Source organism: Oncorhynchus kisutch, linkage group LG29 (assembly GCF_002021735.2).
Source record: "Oncorhynchus kisutch isolate 150728-3 linkage group LG29, Okis_V2, whole genome shotgun sequence".
Classification (NCBI taxonomy): domain Eukaryota; kingdom Metazoa; phylum Chordata; class Actinopteri; order Salmoniformes; family Salmonidae; genus Oncorhynchus; species Oncorhynchus kisutch.
This window is the reverse complement of record NC_034202.2, coordinates 4,823,461-4,836,914: the sequence shown is the minus strand read 5'-3', so window position 1 is coordinate 4,836,914 and position 13,454 is coordinate 4,823,461. Positions and strand designations below refer to the sequence as shown.

The window sequence follows — 13,454 nt, the reverse complement described above, 5'->3', positions numbered from 1 at the left end:
ATACGGCAACACACGTTTCATAGCGCCGAACTAATTCAGTTCAAATGGTATAATATTAACGACGTTCAAATATGCCCCTAAATAGTGTTGTCGTTTAGCGACGTTTGGTCACGGTGGCATCGGGCTGAGCTGCGAAGCTCTCATATCTAGTCGAACGCTTCAGCCACTTCAGGCTGGTGGCGAATGATCGATTCAAAGGTTGAAATAGTGTCCAATATCGCGTTTTGCAGAGGAAAACGGAGAGAATGATTCAAAAGCCGTCTCTGACTCAGTGCTGGGAAATGCAACATAAATATAGTGAACATTTGGAGAGCCTACACATGAGTTACATAAACGTTTAAATTTGTCATTTTTACGCATGTTCCGATTTATAACACTATAATTACATGGTTTACTTTTGACAATTAATGAATATCTATATAGCATCATTCGTGTGTTTATTTCTGCTGCTTATTGAATATGGTGCGATAAGTTTTTTCTTCTTCATTCCATACAAACATCCTGCAGTAACCTAAACCACGAGCGCCATATGACAACACCAGAGACCTGCATTCAACAGATAACACATAAACACACACGTCTACTTCAAGGCTACAGTAGCCGCAAACACTTAGCTGAAGGACCGAAATGTGTTCATTTACCGTTGGTTGAAAGTCAACAGTTTGGTAGAAGCTGGGTCCACACTGTTCATGTCCCCCATGCGATACCAGTCTAGCACTCAGAGCTTGTTTTCCTATTTCTTCTTATTCACAAGGACTCATACTGCTTTCAAACTCCCTATTCTTACTCCTTGTTTTCCCCACTGCATTCAATTCGGCTATTCTCCTTCCTTGCGCGCGCAGTTGATGCTGATGAGACTGGTTTGTCCTTGCAGCATGTGGCAGCAGGGGGTTTCCTAGCAAAACTCCGTGCGGATTAGTGGCGTAATATGTGTGTGCGTCTCTGTCTCTCTCGACGAGCACAGAGCACAAACGACGAGCACAGAGCACAAACTCTTCATATGACCCTGGAATTTTATCCACACCAGCCCACATCACTGGTCTTGCTGCCAACTACCCCCCTCTCCCAAATCTTTAGTCTTCTTATAAAGTCATCCATAGTACTTTATTAATAAGTGAGATACTAAGTTGTTTAATCTAACACATCCAAGCATGAATGCATATATATTACTGTCAAAATTGGACTCCAGAATGTCCTGATTTAGTTTTGTTCAATAGAGATGAATTACATACATTAATTACATTTTTGTTTTTTTGTAATTTTTTTTACCTTTATTTTACTAGGCAAGTCAGTTAAGAACAAATTCTTATTTTCAATGACGGCCTAGGAACAGTGGGTTAACATACATAACATACATAATTACATACATCTTTATGTGCACTAACTAATATCATAGGTTAATTTATTTGGGGTTCAACACCTGAGGTTCAACACTTGAGGAAGTAGATACTCAAAACACATGAACTAGATTGCTAACTCTAAATATGTGAACAATGGGAAAGTCATTCTGCTTTGAAAGTTGATAAACTTGTAACTCCACTTTTGAGAAAAATGGCCTTGAATATTTTGGTACACCTACTGGAGAGCTCTTCTTTGCCAACACCCATTCAGCATCATTCACACCCTCTTAAGCCTTAACCCCACCCATCTCTTTAAGAATTCACCTGTGAGGCCATGTGCTAAACATAGTGAGTTAGGTAGTGTAAATATACACTTTATCTAGTCCTTGGATTATATTCTAATATGACTTTGGTGCAGGTGTTCTTCACCTTAGTGTCTCTGGTAAACTCACACTATATCAAATAAATCTGTTTATTTGTCACATTGCACAGGATGCAGAAGGTGTAAACGGTACAGTGAAATGGTTACTTCCATATTTGCATAGTAGCAAAATCAAAAATAGAAAGTGTCCAGATCAAAATATTTAATCATTATTAGATGCTTACCCAGGCACAATTTTCTAAATTGATGGGTCATGTGAAAGAAAAGCTATATCCATCCCCCAGCAACATCTAGCTAAGTGGATGGATCACTATTGTCTAGACATGTACACATGTTAATGAAATACAATGGATGGCCGTAATCACCCACAGACACACCTGGCTAACTTGATGGGTCATGTAATCATCTGGCAAAGTGGAGTATTTTGTATAGACATGTAGCTAGCTAGCTAAACAATAATCCCAACACATAGCTACAGTACAAACATATTTCCATAGCCAGCCAGCCACCATGCATGAAATGCTGTAGTATGAATCTGCAGCTAAAGCTAGGTTCAATGTTAGCTAGATCATACACGTAACATTCGCTAGCGAGCCAGCAAGCTAACATTTGCTAGCTAGCGAACAGTATGCTTTAACTTGCAATGAAAACAACTTTCTGACAAAATTAGAAACCTACACTCTTACCCATATAAATGGATGAACGTTATATATTTCAAAAAATCTGCGGTAGCAAGGATTATCTACACATACTGAGCAGCTCATGTTATAGACAGAACGTGCTACATGGTAGACTAATCTGAACTCATCTCCCGGCATGTCCAGCCCTTCCACTATCTCAGCCAATCATGGCTAGCGGGAAGGTTCCTGACTTTTTCCGTGGCTAAACCAACTCGGCTCGTAATTTAACAATTGTATTCTTATTTAGTGATGGCATACACATTATTATGAAGGCACATAAAAGGTCACATGTTCCAGAAGGCATTTCTGCCCAAAAAATGCATTTTGATAACGTTTCTTTTTTCAAATAACTCTCCTCTGAAGTGGTGACGTGTGACATACGTCTAGCTTCTTGAAACGCGTCACATACAGTATAATACCCACTGCTAGTAGGCATGTATTCATCCAACACTCAATTTAATGTCCTAAAAAACTTTACAGGCTTTACTACCCATGAGACCAATAGGCCCTGGTTAAAAGGGAATAGGGTGCCATTTGGGACACATCCTAGTTCATGTTAGAAATGTTCTAAAAGCGTAAAACCCTGTGAGTTTCTCTGACATGGTAATCCAGGAGCAGGGGCAAATTGACCAACTGGCAATTCTGGCAGATGCCAGATGGGCTGGACCATTTTGTTGTTGGGTGGACTGGTCGAAATTGACACACACACACAAATATATTTTTTTATAAAAATAAAATCTACTTATAATTAGTTTTTCTCAACTTTCAATGTTCAGCTCAATAGCAACTAATTGACATTATATTTGATATGGCTTTGATATATGGAGTGGTGCAAGAAATGCGCTCTGGCCATTTGAACTCCTGAGTGTCAAGTGACAAAAAGGAGTCTGGAAGAAAATGTACAGTAAGCTATGCTATGTTTCCCACTCTAACATGAACTAGGATGTGTCCCAAATGGCCCCCTATTCCCTTTTAACCAGGGCCTAGGATAGAATTTGGGATGCAGACATATTATTGGTCACCTGAGGGTGCCTACATATGAAGATCACGGACATTTTTACATTTGACCTTTATTTAACCAGGCAAGTCAGTTAAGAACAAATTCTTACTTTCAACGACGGCCTAGGAACAGTGGGTTAACTGCCTGTTCAGGGGCAGAATGGCAGATTTGTACCTTGTCAGCTCGGGGTTTGAACCTTCCGGTTACTAGTCCAACGCTCTAACCACTAGGCTACCCTGCCTTCAAATATAAGGTGTGTGTGTGTGTGCATGTGATGTGTGTCAGTCAGTGTTTGTCATTGTGTGTGTATGCACCCGCATTGACAGTTCATCTGACCAATGAATCTGACATATGATTATATAATACAATACAGTACAGTAATACAGTTCACACTCAAAAAAGATTAGCCTACTGGAGCTAGTTTAATTTATTGACTCGAGAGCATATAGCTAGCTACACCTACACCTACACCTTTTTATTTTTCTGTTGTGCGTTATGTGCTGTAGCCTATCTCATATATGTATTGGATAACGACACAATCATTTGGGCTTTTTTGGGCTTGGGCTCATTCAATTTCGTTAATGTAGGGCTCATAAAATGTACTTAATGTATTGTTCATCAGGCTCAGGTAGCATTAGGCTTGAATTTCTGATCAAAGCTCTAATCAAATCCAGACACAGGCCTATTTATATGCATTATAATGGTCGGGATGGAACATTTGTAAAATACCAGACAATGTTAAACCCATTGTAATTAAGAATTTGTTCTTAGCTGCGGGATAAAGAAAAACCTTCATAATATTGAATTGTGCCCTCAGAACAGCCTACATTTGGTGGGGCATTGACTACAAGGTGTCGAAGGCGTTCCCCTGGGATGCTGTTAACTCCAATGCTTCCCACAGTTGTGTCAAGTTGGCTGGATGTCCTTTGGGTGAAGGACCATTCTTGATATCTATGGGAAACTGTTGAGTTTGAAAAACCCAGCAGTGTTGCAGTTCATGACACACTCAAACCGGTGTGCCTGGCACACTAAAACCGGTGTGCCTGGCACACTCAAACCGGTGTGCCTGGCACTTAAATCTTTTGCCTTGTCCATTCACCCGCTGAATGTCACACATTCACAATCCATGTCCCAATTGTCTCAAGGCTTAAAAATCCTTATTTAACCAGTCTTCTCCCCTTCATCTACAGTGATTGAAGTGGATATAACAGGTGACATCAATACGGGATCACCTGGATTCACCTGGTCAGTCTATGTCATGGAAAGAGCAGGTGTCCTTAATGTTTAGAACAATCAGTGTACATCTTGTACATAAAACATCAAACTGCATTAAATAAAAATAAATAATAAATAAATTCATGCATATGAAATATTGTTGAAACAATTGATTTTCAGGACAAACTCTTAAAAGTAATGATCAAGGAAAACAAAACCTGGATGCGAATATTGAAAGTTATTATATTTAATGAATCACCTATATGGGGAAAATATTACATTTCCCAGAATGCACTAGTTTAACCCTCATGTCGACCCTGAGGCCTTCAAAAAGAAGCCAAACAAATTAAATGGTTGGCGGAAATCTAATTGGCTATTCTAAGCACTTAAGGTTAAAGGTCAATTGCCTCTTAGAACCAACTTCTCTGGTTTTAAACAGCCTATGTGCCATCGATATGAGGCAGAAACAGTCATTCTAGTGTCAAATATGATAATTTTGGTCATGAAGTCAGTCTCGTTCAAAACTGAGTTTTGTTAGTGAGTTCATCACAACTTACTGGAGGATTGGGTATGGATTATGATCATGCCCAGTGCCCATTAACACGAGAGAAGCAGCTGTGATGATTGTGCTCTCTCTTTCCAATCATAGCAGCCAGAACCTCCAGACAGTGGGGCCATTATGCAGCACCTCAGACATCGCCAATGTTATGTTGAAATAACCCTTGGCCCTAAGCCGTTTATGAAGTGGCCACTTGCTCATATGTTTGATAGTGTCAATCACTCAAGGCTGCCACTTTTTGGGGCAAAATGAGATTTGAGAGGATCAGAGCGCATTTGTATCTCACCTGCAACTTGTCCATTTTTCAAAACCCATTTGCGAGCATCTTGTGTCCCTCCCATGACCTGTTTTGTATCATGATTACCTATGAAACACTGTCAGATAGACACACACTCTGGTAATAGATAGTGAGAAAGTTGCAAAAAACAGTACGTCACTACTACTACTACTACTACTACTACTACTACTACTACTACTACTACTACTCGCAGCCAGACATTTTCCTGACTTGATAGATTGTATGCAGTGCACTGACTTGAGAAAATATTGTGTGTAGACTGATGAGGGAAACATTTTTTTAATCAATTTTAGAATAAGGCTGTAATGTAACAAAATGTGGAAAAAGTCAAGGGGTCTGAATACTTTCTGAATGCACTGTATTTAGAGGTTGACCGATTAATCGGAATGGCCGATTAATTAGGGCCGATTTCAAGTTTACATAACAATCGGAGATCGGTATATTTGGACCCCTTTTTTTTTACACCTTTATTTAACTAGGCAAGTCAGTTAAAGAACACATTCTTATTTTCAATGACAGCCTAGGAACGGTGGGTTAACTGCCTTGTTCAGGGGCAGAACGACAGATTTGTACCTTGTCAGCTCGGGGATTCGTTTTTGCAAACTTCCGGTTACTAGTCCAACGCTCTAACCACCTGCCTTACATTGCACTCCACGAGGAGACTGCGTGGCAGGCTGACTACCTGTTACGTGAGGGCAGCAAGAAGCCAAGGTAAGTTGCTAGCTAGCATTAAACCTATCTTATAAAAAACTATCAATCTTAACATAATCACTAGTTAACTACACATGGTTGATGATATTACTAGTTTATCTAGCGTGTCCTGCGTTGCATATAATCGATGTGGTGCCTGTTAATTTCTCATTGAATCACAGCCTACTTCGACAAATGGGGGATGATTTAACAAGCGCATTTGCGAAAAAAAGCACTATCGTTGCACCAATGTACCTAACCATAAAAATCAATGCCTTTCTTTAAAATCAATACACAAGTATATATTTTTAAACCTGCATATTTAGTTAATATTGCCTGCTAACATGAATTTCTTATAACTAGGGAAATTGTCACTTCTCTTGCATTCCGTGCAAGCAGTCAGCGTATATGCAGCAGTTTGGGCCGCCTGGCTCATTGCGAACAGTGTGAAGTCCATTTATTCCTAACAGAGGCCGTAATTAATTTGCCAGAATTGTACATAATTATGACATGACATTGAAGCTGTACAATGTAGCAGCAATATTTAGACTTAGGGATGCCATCCGTTAGATAAAATACGGAACAGTTCCGTATTTCACTGAAAGAATAAATGTTTTATTTTCGAAATGATAGTCCGGATTTGACCATATTAATGACCTATAAGGCTTGTATTTCTGTGTGGTATTATGTTATAATTAAGTCTATGATATGATATTTGATAGAGCAGTGTGACTGAGGAGCAGCAGGCTCGTACGTTTGTGCGTTTGCCAGCAGCTCTTCGCAATGCTTCAAGCATGCGCTGTTTATGACTTCAAGCCTATCAACTCCCGAGATTAGGCTGGTGTAACCGATGTGAAATGGCTAGCTAATTAGCAGGGTGCACACTAATAGCATTTCAAACGTCACTCACTCTGAGACTTGGAGTAGTTGTTCCCCTTGCTCTGCAAGGGCCGCGGCTTTTGTAACGATGCTTCGAGGGTGGCTGTTGTCATTGTGTTCCTGGTTCGAGCCCAGGTAGGGGCGAGGAGAGGGACGGAAGCTATACTGTTACACTGGCAATACTAAAGTGCCTATAAGAACATCCAATAGTTAAAGGTATATGAAATACAAATGGTATACAGAGAAATAGTCCTATAATTCCTATAATAACCTCAACCTAAAACTTCTTACCTGGGAATATTGAAGACTCATGTTAAAAAGAACCACCAGCTTTCATATGTTCTCATGTTCTGAGCAAGGAACTTAAACCGTAGCTTTTTTACATGGCACATATTGCACTTTTACTTTCTTCTCCAACACACCAAATTGAACATGTTTCATTATTTATTTGAGGCTAAATTGATTTGATTGATGTATTATATTAAGTTAAAATAAAAGTGTTCATTCAGCATTGTTGTAATTGTCATTATTACAAAGAAATAAATAAAAAATAAATAAATAATCGCCCGATTAATCAGAATTTGATTTTTTTTGGTCCTCCAATAATACCAATAATTGGTATTGTCGAAAAATCAGTAGACCTCTACACTGTATGCACTGTCTATTTTCAAACATCCCAAATCGGCTCCTATTTCTAGTGATCAGTCTGCGCTCAGACTACCCCTTCTCTCTCAATTCAATTCAATTGCCCCTCTCTCTCTGTCTCTCTCTCTAATCTCCATGTCTTTGGCTTGATTAACTCTCTGTCTGTTTAACCTTATCTGCTGGGTTGGGGGCTGGGGGGAGAGAGGGAGGGAGGAAGAGGGAGACGGACTGCAGTCCTCCAGTACGCCACATACTCACATATCTCGGAGGCTACAGACCAGACAGACAAGCAGGCATTGAGGCAGGCAGGAAGGAAACACACTGTTGCAGCTGAGAGCGGCTCAACAGCCCGACCACAGCCACTCCTACAGTCCTCCATCACAGACACACTCACAGAGAAGGCACACACGCTCACACGCACACACACACACATACACCACTGAATTATACAGTAGGTCAGAGAGAGAGAGAGATGTTGGTGGGGTGTGTGGTGAGTAGGGAAGAAAGAGGGTTGTGGGGGAGCGAGATAGGAAGGGAAGAGAGAGTAGGAGGGCCAGAGAGATGGAGAGTTTAAACATGCACAGTGTGAGTGGAAGAGAAATAGAGAAAGAGAGATATAAGTAGAAAGTGAGAGAGAGAAACAGAGACATGGGAGGGAATGGAGAGAGGGAAGGAAATGTGAGAGAGATGGACCACAGGAAACAGGGGGTTACAGTGCCTATAATAATTATTCACCCCCCTTGGATATATTCACATTTTATTGTGTTAAAGTGTGATTCAAATTGATTTAATTGAGATTTACATTTAATCAGATGCTATTCTGCCAGTGGCAGAGGGCAGAAATACTCATAACACCGGAATTGCACATCAAACAATTACACACACACGTGAAGACACACACAAACACAGGTGAAATGTGAGACTTGGTCAATCTGATACACCAAGAGAAGTCTGCATCTATGCTCTACTGTAATTGCTCTGCAGCTCAAGACCACACACACATACGCGACACCACAAACACACAACATCACAAAGAGTGCTGGAATGTGAAGCTCAGGTTACAGCTCTGAGGTCATCCATTTTGCATGAGCAGAAAACCACAGCGGTGACATAGTGCATCCTGGGAAAATACCCACACATTCCCAACTACTTATTGGAGGAAAGCATTGACTGTCCTCTCTGAGTTGCTTTGGTGTTTTCTATAATGTGTTTTCTCAACTATTTTAGTGTGTGTTGCTATGTTCCCACCCTGAAATGAAACTCTAATAAGCTGACCACACCGCTCGCGTCGATTAGATTAGTCTTAGTCATCAGTTTTTATACCAGCTTGGATCAATAGGCTTGAGTAGAGCAGACTGGTCCCTTCCTCTTAGATAATGATGCACTGATATGACATTTTTGGCCGATACCGATATCCAATATTTTCCTTGCCAAAATGAACTATACCGATAACCAATATTTAACAGGCTGACCACACTGCTTGCATCGCATGCACGAGCTTTGCAAAATAAATGTAGAAATGTTTTTCAATCTATGTTTTTCAATTATTGCACCCACACTGCTCGCGCGCGCCAAAGAGCGTCTTATATTTTAACCTGCGTGTCGTAATCGCGTTTGGTGTAGGGGGACAAAATACATTTATGCACAATGGTGGACGATGGTGCACGCGCGCAGACGGTTTGGGTTCCGTGTAACACAAACAAAACAAATGGAAGGTTGTGGAACTGCCCGATCTTGAAGACAAGCTTGACAAAGAGTAAGGGATACTGAATAAATGACACCTTGACAATCATGTCAGGATCGAGTTACAAAAAAACAAACAACTGGAGACACATGAACACCCCCACCCTAATTACTGGCCTAAGGGTATAGGTTAAGGAACATACACACATGCATGAGGTACACACACACATTCTCATATGCTGGGCAGGCATACACAAATACACACACACACACACACACACACACACACACACACAAAGTTGTTAAAATACACACACAAACACTCTCTCTCTCTCTCTCTCTCTCTCTTTGAATAGAGCCTACTGCTGGTTTAAATAGTCCGTCATAAAGCCTGGCCTTAACAAAGAAAAGGAAGGGAAGACTGCCTCCAAAGAGGTGGACCTGTTAACCTCTCAAGGCTAGGGGGCGGCATTTTCATGTCCGGATGAAAAGCGTGCCCAAGGTAAAATGCCTGCTACTCAGGCCCAGAAGCTAGGATATGCATATTATTAGATAGAAAACACTCTGACGTTTCTAAAACTGTTTGAATGATGTCTGTGAGTATAACAGAACTTATTTGGCAGGCGAAACCCCGAGGACAAACCATCCAGGGAAAAAAACATTGAGGTCACTCTCTTTTCATGTGGGTTTCTATGGGGATCTAGAGTTCTAAGGCACTTGCTTGCAGTTCCTATTGCTTCCACTGGATGTCAACAGTCTTTAGAAATTGGTTGATGTTTTTCCTTTGTGTAATGAAGAAGTAGGGCAGTTCAGAACGAGGGTCGAGTGAAGTGTACTGTTTGTTAGAGGCGCGTGAACTGAAAGCACACTCCACTTTGTTTTCGTCCGGCATTGAACGCAGTTTATCCCGTCTTACTTTTTTTTGTGATTATTTATGTTAAAAAATACCTAAAGTTGTATTAGGAAAGTTGTTTGAAATTTATGGACAAAGATTACAGGTAATTTATGAGATATTTTCTAGTCATGTTGCGCGAGTTGGAACCGGTGTTTTTCTGGATCAAACTTGCCAAATAAATGGATATATAACTATGGAATTAATCGAACAAAAGGACCATTTGTTTATGGACATATTGGAGTGCCAACAGAAGAAGCTTGTCAAAGGTAAGGCATGAATTATATCGTTATTTCTGACTTTTGCCTGGCGGATGAAATATGATTGCCTGTGTTTGTTTGATGGGGTGCTGTCCTCAGATAATCGCATGGTTTGCTTTCGCCGTAAAGCCTTTTTGAAATCTGACACCATGGCTGGATTAACAAGAAGTCAAGCTTTAATTGACATATTGCATGTGTATCTTCAAGAATGTTAAATATTTACAATTCTGTAGTTTGAATTTGGCGCCCTGCACTTTCACTGGATGTTGGTCAGGTGGGACGGTAGTATCCCATCTAGCCTAGAGAGATTAACTAGCGTGTGTTTCACTAAAAGGTCCATATACAGTACATTTTCAATAGGAGTTAACCACTCTGCGCACGGAACCCGGTAGCGGGCTGAAATTCCACAACATACGGTGATCGCTACATAAATAGTCACATTAAACATTCATGAAAATACAAGTGTCTCACATGTATCGGAAGCCAAGAATCTTGCTAATCCAACTGCATTGTCAGATTTAAAAAAGGATTTACTGCGAAAGAATACGATGCGATTATCTGAGCATAGAAAACAACAATTTTAACCACAAAGAACGTAACCCACAAAGAACGTGACTTTTCCAGTCATGTTTGGTTTCACTGCAATCAACTGGTTTGTTTGTAACACAATCAAACCTGATGGGCCATTTTGCGGGCTGTATTGACTGAAAGAAACCGATTTGAAGACAACAAGTCATGACATCTTTGTGCACCAATGATTTGCCCGCTGTTTCGTTGATTGACTGTCTTTTAACCCAATGACCACTGATTGTCTTGAAATTTAGCTGGGTAGAAAGCCAATGAGCTGAGCTAAACGGCAATAGGCCATGTTTATGTGTTGGAAGACCAACCCATGTAGAAAGCTCCAGCGTAAAGTGAGTCATTCGCTATTGAAGTTTCATACCGGAAGGAGAAACACATATTAACCATTGCATTGTTTGGTAAACGCACAGATTCAGCTGTTTATATATCAATCATTATGGCGACTAAGTCAGGGAAATCTAAATCTAAGTCTACATATACAGATGTACACACAATTTTAGAATAAATTGATTGGGAAGGTGAGACAGAGATTGTTGTAGGACGATTCATTTAGTGAACATTGGGAACGGGAGAGGACATCGTTTTGGACTGGTAAGTTCTTATCATGCTAATGCCCTTGTTTGAAATGAATAATTAATTAATAATAAAATATTATTTGTGATTTTTGGTCAATTTTAGAAGCAATATATAAACATGTAATGTCATGAAATGTGAGATGCGTGTGTCTGCCGCCCACACAACAATATTTCACCAAAGTGAAATAGAGACCATAGATACAGCTGGTCTGTTGTAATATAATAAAAACAGTAGATCTAGCTGGTCTGTCATGATAAAATAAAGACAGTAGATCTAGCTGAAATGTCAGAATATAAAAGAGACAGTAGATCTAGCAGGTCATAATAATGTATTCCACCTTATTTTTCCTAGCCACCGTGCTTCAACACCTGCATTGCTTGCTGTTTGGGGTTTTAGGCCAGGGCTATATAAATAGATTTGATTTGATAGAGGACTGAGGGTCTTCCAAATATTGAAAGTGTGTAAATAGTTACCCATGTTATTTTGTAAATGTATATATATATTTTTTCATATATTTTTTAATAAATCATTCTTTTTTCCCCTTCTTTTTTTCCATTTATTTTTCTCAATTGTTTGGGGGGTGGGGGGGGGGTGTTAGAATACTATTTTGGTATTTTTTATATAGTTATTTGTTTCCAAATATATACCTTCACCAATTTGGCCACTTGGGTACATTTGGGCTACTTGTGTGGGACACCTGGGTGACTTCATGATAAATGTCATGTAGCACACTCATTTTGGAAGTTATCATTCTGAAACTTTGCACAAGTACTGTTGCCCACTTATATTTTTCACTGAAATTGTCCCCATCATCTGAATGTTTGGTTTATGATGATGATACAAAAGAAAACCGTATGTTTTTTTTCATTGTTTTATCTAAACCAGATCTATTGTGTTATATTCTCCTACATTCAATTCACATTTCCACAAACTTCAGAGTGTTTTCTTTCAAATGGTACCAAGAATATGCATATCCTTGGTTCTGTGCCTGAGCTACAGGCTGTTAGATTTGGGTCTGTCTTCAGGTGGAAATTGCACAAAATAGGGGGGGAGCTGCAAGAGGTTTTAAGAGAAGGGAGATCACGTGACAAGGTGGCACTTCTGGAGGCCATAACAATAGAATATTATACAACACTATACTATAGAGCCTGGATAAGGTCATGTTGTGTGTGGATAAAGTGCATTCGGAAAGTTTTCAGACCCCTTGACTTTTTTCACATTTAGTTATGTTACAGACTTATTCTAAAAATGTTTTTTTTTTAATCCCTCGTCAATCTACACACTGTACCCCATGTTTAAAAATGTTTGCAAATATATATATATATACAAAAAAAAATTATATGACATTTTCATAAGTATTCAGACCCTTTACTCAGTAATTTGTTGAAGCATTTTTGCCAGCGATTACAGTCCTGAGTCTTCTTGTGTATGACCCTACAAGCGTGGCATACCTGTATTTAGGGAGTTTCTCCCATTTTTCTCTGCAGATCCTCTCAAGCTCACGGTCTTCGAGGTACACCCCTCCTCTGTTTGACCTTGTATGTGTGTGTCTTTATCCTGACGACTTCCTTTAGATGTAAGCCCATTGATCTGCCACTCTGTGCTAACAGTGTGTCAAAGCGCTTTTTTAATGAATTTTTTAATTGAACCTTTATTTAACAAGGCAAGTCAGTTAAGAACTACTTCTTAGTGGGTTAACTGCCTTGTTCAGGAGCAGAAAGACAGATTTGTACCTTGTCAGCTCGGGGATTCGATCCAAGAGCTTTACTGCTA

At 39.8% G+C, this 13,454-nt stretch overlaps 1 protein-coding gene across 5 annotated transcripts in view; it reads right to left on the bottom strand.

Annotated features, from left to right (window-relative positions):
• The window catches only part of LOC109897270 (GTPase-activating Rap/Ran-GAP domain-like protein 3), a 173,786-nt gene that overhangs the window by 113,568 nt on the left and 46,764 nt on the right, over window positions 1–13,454 (bottom strand). The window contains exon 1 of one of the 5 annotated variants that reach the window (XM_031808994.1): window positions 642–910. The exons of the other annotated variants lie outside the window; for them this stretch is intronic. Coding sequence (XP_031664854.1) covers window positions 642–700 — 59 coding nt within the window. The 5' untranslated portion in view covers window positions 701–910. Of the gene's footprint in view, window positions 1–641; window positions 911–13,454 lie in introns of those variants that run through there. 5 annotated transcript variants of the gene reach the window in all.